General features: G+C 34.5%; 1 protein-coding gene across 1 annotated transcript in view; it reads left to right on the top strand.

The window, feature by feature from the left end:
- The window catches only part of KPNA1 (karyopherin subunit alpha 1), a 62988-nt gene that overhangs the window by 12315 nt on the left and 38294 nt on the right, over nucleotides 1–12379 (top strand). The window contains exon 2 of the mRNA XM_069475106.1: nucleotides 983–1116. Within this exon, the coding sequence (XP_069331207.1) occupies nucleotides 988–1116 (129 nt within the window). The 5' untranslated portion in view covers nucleotides 983–987. The remainder of the gene's footprint in view (nucleotides 1–982; nucleotides 1117–12379) is intronic.

The following is a 12379-nucleotide window of genomic DNA, read 5'->3' as shown; positions in this document are numbered from 1 at the left end:
AAGACAGCCTATAGAACATTTATTTGCAAAGCACATCTGATAAGGGATTTTATCTAGAATGTATAAAGAAATTTTACATCTCTATAATAAAAGGACAAATAACCCAATTTTAAAATGAGCAAAGGATTTGAATAAACTGTTTTAATGGAAGATATAGTTACCAAATAAATATGTGAGAAAATGTTCTGTCTCAGTCATTAGGGGATTACAAATCATAACCTCAGTGAGATACCACTTCACATCCACTAGGATGATTTGAATCAAAAAGTTGTAATAGCAAAATGTTGGAGAAATTACAACCATCATATGCTGCTGATGGAAAATAAAATGGTGCAGCCACTTTGGAAAAACAGTTGGGCAATTCCTCAAGTGACTAAACATAATGTTACCACATGACCCAGCAATTCCACTCCTAGGTATAGACCTAAGAGAAATGAAAACATGTCTACACAAATACTTGATCACAGATGTTTGTGGAAGCATTATTCATAATAGCTGAAAGGTGGAAACAGCCCAAATGTCCATCGGCTGGTGAATTGATAAATAAATTGGACTATGTACATACAATGGAATATTATTCAGCTCTAAAAAGCAATGAAATACTGGTATGTGCTACAGCATTGATGAACCTTGAAAACAATATGCTTAGTGAAAGAAACCAGTCACAAAAGATTGCATATTATAAGATTCTGTTCATAGAAATGTCCAGAATAGGGATGATAGGTAAATAATACAGGATTTCTTTTTGAGATGATGAAGATGTCCTAAAACTCACTGTGGTGATGGTTGCATAAGCTGTGGATGTACTAAAAATTGTTGAATTGCACACACTAATAAAACTATTAAAAATAAAGTAACCATTTCTGGTATCCCTTTGGGGTGAGACTGGGCATGTATATGTTTTAAAGGCTAATAAGCTCCTAGAATAACAGAGCTTTTTACAGTAAACTCATCTCTTCTTTCCCCTCTTTTATTCTTGCAGAAATCATGACCACCCCAGGAAAAGAGAACTTTCGCCTAAAAAGTTACAAAAACAAATCTCTGAATCCTGATGAGATGCGTAGAAGGAGGGAGGAAGAAGGGCTGCAGTTACGCAAGCAGAAAAGAGAAGAGCAGGTAAGTCCTTCACTTCCATTTATTTCTTTTAAAGAACTTAATTTTCCATTTTAAGCCTGAAATCATCTTTTATTTTTAACAATGTTTTGTGTGTGTGTGTGTGTGTGTATTCCCCCCCCCCACTATAAAATCAGCACTTTTTGGAAGTGAGGCAGAACGGAGTACTGAAAAGTGAAATATAAGAATGGGGAAATCTTTTAGGTTGCCATTTTCGCAATATAACCACTGTTTAATATTTTGGCCTTTTTTTTTAGTGTATTTTATTTTTCTTAAGTTGCAACTTTCTTCCTTAAGATTTTTTACGTTTGTTAATTCCCAAATGATCAGCAAAACATTGCTGTTCATTGTACACTTAAATTTGGAAATTTATAAACATATACAAAAATAAAGAATAATGAACCTCATAAACTCATCCTTTGGATTCAATAATTGTCAACAATTTGCCACATTTGTTAATGTTTGTCTTTCTTTATTATTTAACATTTTAAAGCAAAATTTCAAAGAAAGTGTCTTTTCATTCCTGAATACCTCTGTGTTATTCATAAAGACACTTAGGACATTGATTTTTTTTTTTTTTTTTAAATCATTTTTAACCTGAGAACATCTATAGGAGCATTTGAGACTTACTCTCACTTTACTTTCCTTTAAAAATGCCGAGGACAAATGGTTCATCACTTTTGGCAAAGAAATTTAAAGACACAAGGCTTAGGTGGCTTTTTTTTTTGTGCTAAGGAGAGACTTTTGAGCCTGAAGGAACATTTGACTATCACATTAAAAAATTTCGTGAAGCCAAATGAATGAGTCAAAACCCTTCATAACTGACAAGCAGGTAATCGTAAATATTTTGCAGTTACAGTGAGACATTCTCAACACACATTCTTACTTTGTGAATCACTACTCCAGGTAATCTGGTTAGGTGAAATCCAAGAGTGCATTACAGCCCCAGTATTTTATTTGTTAGGGCTGTAGATGTTTGAGTCACTTTATCTTTATCATCATTATTATTGGCAAGGATAGTTTATAATATTGTAGTAGACTTTAAATTGAGTACAGCAAATTAAATTATGAGTTCTTGACATTCTGCTTTATCATCTTTGAAAGCGACCACTTAATCATAAAAGGATGAGTTTCTCATGGTTTCTTGTCTCTTTATTCATTTCTATGTCTTACTGGAAATGGATCCTTTTCTTTGGATGAGTTTTTATATTGGCTTCTATTTCTGCAGTAAATTTCCTTTTCTTTTATTCTCAGAAATCACAACAGCCCTTCTCACTCATTGTTACATATTTGTATTCCCTATGTAAAAGTGAAAACATGCATATATGGATATAAATCCATGTATAGGTCTGAATATAACTACCAGTCTGGGAATTATATTTGGCATAAAGCCATTTGAAGATGTAGCAGTGGCATTCTGTCTTTAACGCGGTGTTCATTTTATTCTGTTTCTTCTTCGTGACTGCTGATTTTGTATAGTCAACTTCATTGTAAAATTTATATAAAAAATAAATTTTTCATGTTTAGGTACCTACCTGAAGTCAAATGCTTTGTAGCCTCAGTATTTGAAGTGGCAAATATAGTCCCACATATATGACATTTGTAGTTGGAATTTTACCATCTTAATTGTATGAGATCTGAAATTGTGCTAGGGCTTTAATAAGCTTCTGGAATATTACTCTATTTAAAAAAATCTTAATTTTGTCACGTGTGTCATCTTGTGTGGGGAGAATGATAAAACTAATCAGGCTTCCTAATATCACAATTGTACTTGTTTTATGCCTAATTTGTAAAATAGTAAACATTAGGAAAATACAGATTCATTTAGGTACTGTTTATCTTTCCACAATTGCTTTGTCATCTATCTGGAAAAGTCACTGGCTTATGCCAGCTGTGCAGCTAGATTTGAGGGTAGTATAGGAGTTGTTGCTGCCAAATACATAAAAGATACCTGCACCTTTGGGGCCATTCTTTTAGTAGACTAGCATTTAATATCTGTTATTTAGGCAGCACTGTAGGAATGACCACTGTCCAACTGGCAGTGACAGACCAAACTGAAGTTTATTTTTGGCAAAACAGTAAACTAGTTGATGTCATTCTGAATGAGCTAGTACTTGTAATTTTTCATGTACAGGAAGATGAACACTTTACTGTTAAAATATTTCGAATTAAGTAGACTTTTCCTAACTCAATGTGAGTAGGTAACCTAGTCTTGCTAAAAAGTTTGTAAAAATGATAGTTATGGGGAATGAAAGCCTGCTTGATATTGTTAGTCTTAAGAAATACCTTCTGGAGTGACCAAATTTATAAACTTGTGGATAGCTAACATTTCCCATCAGTTAACTTGGCTGACAAGTCCAGGCAACCTGTAGTCTATAAATGAGATAGTGTACAAATCATGAGTGTGTTGGCAGTTGTTTTTTCTTTTTAAAAAGCTATCTTTATATGAGTAATACATGCACAAAGTGAGAAAAGTTAAATAGTGATAAAATATTTGAAACTAAACCAGCAGTTTTCCTGGTTTTATTCTCAAGTAAACCACTTTTAACTTTCTTCAACATTCAGTGTGGTTGATACTGCTGTATTTCTAAGTAATATGTGTATTAATCACCATATATTTTTGTTTATCAATTTAAAATATCTATTGATGTTCTGTTCTGGTAAGTGAAGATTTGAGTTCTACTACTCTTTTCCTTACATCCATCCTCCTAGTATAGTTACATTTTGGTATGTAAGCATTATTCATTGTTGAGCGGAGTAGTATACTATGGTTACATTTCTTTCCTTTCTTGTACTTTATTTTTTCTGGAGTTAATTGTCTTCACTTTTTATCTGCTTGGCTTTCTTCAAATTTCTGGCTATCTTCTCAGTTCCTCCTACGGCTCTTTAAAATTTTTTTTTTTTTTGTCTGATTTTTCTATTTGTTAAACTCAGATAATTTATCAGTTCCATTTTTTTCCCTCTGGAGATCTCCACACTACTTTTTTTTGTCCTCTTGCTCCAATTAGTATTGCTTTTCTTGTGAGCTTGCTGTGTAGCTGTAGCCTGGGACATCCTTTGCTAGGAATTTCTCATCTTTTTTTGGTAATGATCCTCCACTCCCTAATCCTGTGTTTTCCTGTTTTTAGATTTACTCCTGCTTTTTGCAAAAGCCCATCCTTTATTAGCTTTCTGAAAAAGGGCATGTGGGAGACACATCTTTTGAAACCTTGCATGGCTGAGTGGCTGAGAATGCCATTATTCTAAATTTGTACTTGATTGATAGTCTGGGATAGAAGTATATACTGGAAATTATTTCTCTCAGAATTTTGAAATTATTGTTTTCCTATATTGTGGCTTCCATATGCTACTTCAGGTTCTTTGTAACCTTATTTATCCCCTCCCCCTGCCTTTGTTAAAGAGATGAGGTCTAGCTATGTCATCTAGGCTGGTCTTGAACTTCTGGCCTCAAGTGATCTTCCCGCCTTGGCCTCCCAAAGTGCTGGGATTGCAGGTGTGAGCCACCACGCCTGGCTTTTTTTTTCCTTTTTGAAAGCTTTTAGGATGTTTATCCCTAGTTCTAAAATTTTATATTGATGTATCTTGGTACTTTTAAATTATTTATTCATTGTGGTAGGCTAAAGGAGGGCACTTTCAGTCTAGAGACTACATTCTTGAGAATTTTCCTGTGTTTATTCATTGAGAAGCTCCTTCCCATCTCACATCCTGTAAGTCAAATGTTAGACTTGTGAAGCTGGTTTTCTTAATTTTTTCTTTTTTCTTTTTCAAACCATATCCTTGCTTTTAGTCTACTTCCTTACTGCAGCCATCTGTTATGCCTCATACATACATACATACACACACACACACACACACACACACAGACACCCCCACCCTGAGCCAGGGCTCTGTATGGTTGTGTAGGCTTGCTTTTCAACAGCGTGTCCCTCCATAGCCTCTTAGGCTTGATCTTCCTCCACTCTAACTCATATATCATTTCTCACTCTGCTTTCCATTGCTGTAGATATGGTTAGGAGTTACACGTGTCTTCTAATTTCTGTGAACATGAGTGTTTTTGTTTCTTGTCCCTCTCATCATTGTGGGTGATATTTCTGAGATTAAGGGGATGGTAACACCTGATTCTACTTTTTAAAATCTGCATACCTCATTATATAAGGTAGATTATTATGATGATTAATGTATAATTGGCATGAAAATTTTATTGACTTGGGTAAGAAAGAGTGTAAATATATATTTTAATTCTTTTATGAATAAGATCTGGACAATTCTGTTATACGATAATGTGTTGATACTGATAGTTCATTCCATTTTATTATTGAGTAGTATTCTATTATGTGGATAAACAGTTGGTTTATTCATTCATTTGATGGAGACTTGGGTTATTTCCAGTTTTTGGTGATGAAAAATAAAATTATGAACACTAATGGAGAACTCTTTGTAAGGAGTTATATTTCCTTTTCTTTTGGTTAAATATCTAGAAGTGATATGGCTGGATTGTATAGTTGGTGTTTACTTAAGCTGTCAACTGTTTGCCAAAATGGGTTGTGTTATGTTACCTTCCCACTGGCAGTATATGAGAGTTTCAGTTGCTCCACATCCTTGTCAACATTTGATATGCTCATTCTTTTTCATTTTAGCTATGTAAGGGGTATGTAGCAACATTCCGTGATGGCTTTAATTTGTATTTACCTAAGAAATTAAGATGTGAGCATCTTTTCTTGTTTCAAAAATTTTATTTTGAATTGACAAATAATTGTATCTGATGGTTTTAATTTGCATTTACCTAAGAAATGAAGATGTGAGCATCTTTTCTTGTTTAAAAATTTTATTTTGAATTGACAAATAATTGTATCTATTTATGGGGTACTGTGTGATGTTTTAATACATGTAAAGCTCAAATCAGGCTAATTGATGTATCTATTACCTCACATACTTACCATTTCTTTGTTGTGACAGCATTTAAAATCCACTCTTTTAGCAATTTTGACTTATACGTTGTTATTAACTATAGTCACCATGCTGTAGGGTAGATCACCCATGGACATCTTAAGGTGCTTATTTGCTGTATATCTACTTTAGTGAAGTCTGTTAACATTTTCCTCATTTTTTTACTGAGTCATTTATCTTCTAGATACAAGTCCTTTGCGGGATATATGTTTTGCAATATTTTCTTCTATTCAGTGGCTTGCCTTTTCATTTACAGAAGTGTTTTTTGAGAGCAGATGTTTTTGATTTTGGAGTTCTGTGTATCAGTTTTTTTCTTTCATGGATTGTGCTTTTGTGTATCATAACAAAGAATCTTTGCCAAATCCAAGGTCACTAAGATTTTCTCTCTTTTTTTTAAGAAGTTGTCTTGTTTTAGCTAGGGTAATCCATTTACATTTAATTTTTATTTATTATGTGAGGTATATGTTAAGGGATCATTTTTTGCAGATGACTATCCAGTTCAGGTGCCATTTATCATAAAGATTATTTTCCCCCATTAAATTGCCTTGGAAACATTTACAGTTAACCATATCTGTATGAATCTGTTTCTGGACCTCTACTACTTTGTTCTATTGTTATATTTATCTATCTTTAATATCACACTATCTTTTGTTTTTTGGAGACAGAGTGTTCCTCTGTCACCTGGGCTAGAGTGCTGTGGCATCAGCCTAGATCACAGCAACCTCAAACTCGGGCTCAAGTGATCCTCCTGCCTCAGCCTCCCGAGTGGCTGGGACTACAGGTGCGCACCACCATGCCTGGCAATTTTTTTCTATGTTTAGTAGAGACAGGGTCTTGATCTTGTTCAGGCTGCTCCCCAACTCCTGACCTCAAGCCATCCTCCTGCCTTGAACTCCCAGAATGCTAGGATTACAGGTGTGAGCCACTGTCCAGCCATCACACTGTCTTGATAACTGTAACTTTATAATAAGTTTCAAGTCAGGTAGTATTAGCCATCCAGCTTTTTCTTTTTCAAAATTGTTTTGGCTATTGTAGGTCCTTTGCATTTTTACATGAACTTTAGAATCACCTGTCCAATTTGTACATCAAAGCCTGCTGATAATTTGATTGAGATTGTGTTGAATCTATAAATTAATTTGGAGAATTGTTATCTTAACAATATTGAGTCCTCTGACCTAGGAGCAGTCTCTTTCTCCATTTATTTAGGTCCTTTAAATTCTCTCAGCAGTTTATATGAATAGTTTTGGTATATAAGATCTTGCACATCTTTTGTCAGATTTTTCCCTAAGTATTACTTTGTTGCTATTATACATGATATCCTCTGAATTTCATTTTTCAGTTCATTGTTAATATATAGAAGCATAGTTTATTTTTGTATGTTGATCTCGTAAAGCTTGCTGAACTCACTTATTCTAGTCACTTTTTTATAAATTCCATTGGATTTTCTACATAGGTAATCATGTCACCTACAGGTAAAAACAATTTTACCTTGCTCCTTTGTGATCTGGATGCCTTCTTAACTTGCCTGATTGCTCTGCTGCAGTGCAACGCTGGATAAAAATAATGAAAGCAGACCTACCTGTTTTATTTCTGACCTTAGGCAAAAAGTAATGGGTCTTTAATTATTTGTGATGTTACAGGTTTTTCATATACAGCCATGCACTGCTTGACGGTGGTCCCATAAGATTATGATACTGTATTTTTATTATATCTTTTCTATGTTTAGATATTCAAATTTTTATCATTGTATTAAAATTGCCTAAGTATTCAGTACAGTCACATGCAGTTCAAGTTTGTAGCCTAGAACCAATAGGCTGTACTTCATAGCCTAGTTGTGTGGTAGGCCATTCCATATAGGTTTGTGTAAATATAATATATTATGTTCACACAGTGATGAAATTGCCCAATGATGCATTTCTCAGACTGTGTTGTTGAGTGATGCATGCCTATATTCCTTTTGTGAGGTTAAGGAAGTTCTCTTCTGTTCCTAGTTAAATGGGTATGTAAATATTTAGTATTCTTATGTCTTCTTGATTGATCCCTTGATCAGTAAGAAATTACCTTCTTTATTTCTGATAATATTTCTTTGAAATCAACTTGCCTGATATTACAGTTACTCCCACTTTCTGTTAATTAGCATTGGCATGGTGTATCTTTTCCCACTTTTTTACTTTTAACATATCTGTGTCTTTACATGTGAATTGTGTTTCTTACTGGCAGCATAATTTGTTAGGTATATGTATATTTTTTAGTGCTTGCTTCAGGGCTTATCCTATGTATCTTTAACTTATTACAGTATACTTTCAACTAATATTATACCACATCATGTTTCATGGTTTTTACTTCTAAGTATGTGTTATTTTTTTTTGTTGTTGTTGAGACAGAGTCTCACTTTGTTGCCCAGGCTAGAGTGAGTGCCGTGGCGTCAGCTTAGCTCACAGCAACCTCAAACTCCTGGGCTCAAGTGATCCTACTGCCTCAGCCTCCCGAGTAGCTGGGACTACAGGCATGCGCCACTATGCCCGGCTAATTTTTTCTATATAGATTTTTAGTTGTCCATATAATTTCTTTCTATTTTTAGTAGAGACGGGGTCTCTCTCTTGCTCAGGCTGGTCTCGAACTCCTGACCTCGAGCGATCCACCTGCCTCGGCCTCCCAGAGTGCTAGGATTACAGGCGTGAGCCACCGCGCCCGGCCTAGTATGTGTTATTAAACCCCCATTGATATTACTTTTACTTTAAATTGTCCATTATCTCTTTAAAACAGCTTCATTAAGATATAATTCACATACTGTACAATTCACCCATTTAAAGTGTACAGTTCAGTGGTTTTTAGTATATTCACAATTATACAACTATCACCACAACCAATTTTTGAACATTTTGATCACCACTAAAAAAATCCCCTGATGCCTATTAACAGCCACTCTCCATTCCCTCTGCTCCTCCCTTAACAACCCCCAACCCTCATCTACTTTCTGTCTCTATAGATTTGCCTATTCTGGACATTTCATATAAATGAAATGATAATATATGTGGCCTTTTGTGATTGGCTTCCTTCCCTTAGCAGAATGTTTTCAAGATTCATCCATATTGTAACATGTGTCAGTACTTATTCCCTTTTCCTACCAAATATTCCATTGTGCACATATACCTCTTTTTGTTCATTCATTCAGTTGATGGACATTTGAATTGTTTTTACTTTTTTCCTATTTTGAATAATGCTGCTATGAATATTTGTGTACAGGTTTTAGTGTAGATGTACATTTTTATTTCTCTTGGGTTTATACCCAAGAGAAATATACTAAGAGTAGACTTGCTGGGTCATATGGTTACTCTGCCTATAATATTTAGAGGAACTGAGAACCTGTTTTCTACAAAGGCTGTACCATTTTACATTCCTATTAGCAATATATGAGGGTTTCAGTTTCTCCGCATTTTTGCCATTGCTTGTTATTATCTGTCTTTTTTATTATAGTTATCCTTTTGGATGTCAAGTGGTCAACTATCTTTTGAAGACTTTTTTTAATGAGGAAAGTTTTTAAAATATTTTACCACTTTTGTCATGTCTAGTGGTCTTCATTCTTTTTTGTAGATCTATATTTCATCTGGTATCATTTTTCTTCTGTTTGAAGAACATCCTTTAACATTTTCTTACAGAGCCAGTCTGTTGGTGATGAATTCATTCAGGTTTTGTATGTTTGAAAAAAAATTTCACTCTTTTTTTTATTAGAATTTATTTTTTAAGCAGTTTTTGGTTCACCTCAAAATTGAGCCGTTGGTATAGAGATTTCCCATATACCCTCTTCCCCCCACATATACACAGCCCCCCCCATTGTCAACATGCTTATGGAATGGTACATTTGTTATAATTAATGAACCTACATTGACACATCATTATCACTTAAAGTCCACAGTTTATATTTGAGTTCATGCCAGGTGTTGTACATGCTATGGCTGCGGTCCCCAATGCCCATACTGGTCTGTGGCCTGTTAGGGACTGCGCTGCACAGCTTGCCATCCCTGCCCAGGTCTGTGAAAAAATTGTCTTCCATGAAACTGGTCCCTGGTGCCAAAAAAGTCCTGTTCTGTGGGTTTGAACAAATGTGAAATGACATGTATCCACCATTATAATGTCACACAGAGTAGTTTCCCTGCCCTAAAAATCTTCTCTGCTCCACCTATTCATCCTTTCTTCCTCCTCACCCCCCAGCCACCACTGATCTTTTTACTGTCTCCATAAAATTTGCCTGTTCCAGAATGTCATATAATTAGAATCATACAGTATACATGTATATGTTTTTTCAGATTGACCTCTTTCACTTAGTAATAAGGATTCAAGTTTCCTCCATGTCTTCTCATGGTTTGATAGCTCATTTCTTTTTAATGCTGAATAAGAATCCATTGTCTAGATGTACCATAGTTTATCCATTTATCTACTGAAGGGCTTCTTGATTGCTTCCAAGTTTTGGCAGTTACGGATAGAGCTGCTGTATACATCTGTGGGCAGGTTTTTGTAGAGATAAACATTTTCAGTTCCTTTGGGTAAATACCAAGGAGTATGATTGCTGGATCTTATAGTAAGAGTGTGTTTAATTTTATTAACAAACCACCAAACTGTTTTCCAAAGTTTGCCTTCCCACTAATAATCAATGAGAGATCCTGTTGCTCCACAGCCTTGACAACAGTTGGTTTTATCAGTCATTCTGGATTTTGGCTATTTTGGTAGGCGCAGAGTGATATCTCGTTCAGTTTGCATTTCCCTGATGGCATATAATGTGGAGTATCTCATCCTATGCTTGTTTGCCATCTATATATCTTCTTTGATGAGGTGTCTATTAGGTCTTTGGCTCATTTTTAACTGTGTTGTTTGTTTTCTTATTAAATTTTGATTTCTTTGTATATTTTGGATACCAGCTTCTTATCAGATATTTTGCAAATATTTTCTCCCAGTCTTTGGCTTTTTTTTTTTTTTTCCATTCTCTTGATAGTATTTTTCACAGAGCAGACATTTTTAATTTTAATGAAGTCCAGCATATCAGTTTTTTCATGGATCATGCCTTTGTTGTCATATCTGAAATGTCATTGTCATCCCAAAGTCATCTAGAGCTTCCCCTATGTTAGCTTCCAGTTTTTTTAGTTTTGCATTTTACATTTAGGTCTGTGATCCATTTTGGGTTAATTTTTGTGAAGGGTGTAAGGTTTGTGTCTAGATTTATTTTTTTATATGTGTATGTACAGTTCCAGCCCCATGTTCTCCCATTGAGATTTTCTTCTTTTTTGTATATATGTTTTAATACCTCTCCAATTATTTCGTTCTTTGATTTCTTTCATCAGAATTTTGTAGTTTTCCTTACAGAGCTCTTGTGTATATTTTGTTAGATTCATACCTGAGTATTCCATTTTTTGGAGTGCTGATGTAAATGATACTGTTTTTAATTTCAAATTCCACTTGTTCCTTCTCGGCATATAGGAAATTGAATTGTGTGTATTAACCTTATATCATGCAACCTTGCTATCGTTGCTTATTAGTTCCGGGAGTTTTTTTGTTGATACTTTTAAAATTTCCTATATGGATAGTTAGGTCATCTGAGAAAAAAGTTTTATTTATTGTGTTCTCAACAGTATACTTTTTATTTCCTTTTCTCATCTTATTACATTAGGGATTGCTGTACAGTGTTGAAAAGGAGTGGTGATGGGGATATCCTTGTGTTGCTCCTAATCTTAGCAGGAAAGCTAGTTTCGTACCATTTAAGTATGGTGTTAGCTGTAGGCTTTTTGTAGATATTCTTTATCAAGTTGAGGAATTTGCACTTAGTCCTGGTTTACTGAGAGTTTTTATCATGAATAGGTGTTGGATTTTGTCATATGCTTTTTCTGTATCTATTGATATTATATGTGATTTTTCTTCTTTAGCCTGTTGATATGATGGATTATGTTAACTGACTTTTAACTGTTGAACCAGTCTTGTACACCTGGAATAAATTCCACTTGATCATTGTGTATAATTCTTTTTATGCATTGTTGGGTTTTATTTGCTAATATTTTGTTGAGGATTCTGCACCTGTGTTCGTAAGAGAGGTCTGTAGTTTTCTTGTAATGTCTCTCTTTTGATATTAGTCTGATGCTGGCCTTTATATAATGAGTTAGGAAGTATCTCCTCTGCTTCTGTCTTCTGTAGGAGATTGTGGAGAATTAATATAATTTCTTCCTTAAATGTTGAATAGGATTCACCAGTGAACCCATTGTTTTTTGTTTTGGAAGGTTATTATTGGTCAATTTCTTTAATATAGGCCTATTCAGAATGTTGTGTGAGTTTT

Source organism: Eulemur rufifrons, chromosome 7 (genome assembly GCF_041146395.1).
Source record: "Eulemur rufifrons isolate Redbay chromosome 7, OSU_ERuf_1, whole genome shotgun sequence".
Lineage (NCBI taxonomy): Eukaryota > Metazoa > Chordata > Mammalia > Primates > Lemuridae > Eulemur > Eulemur rufifrons.
Note: the sequence above shows the minus strand (reverse complement) of the source record. Positions and strands in the feature narration are given on the sequence as shown.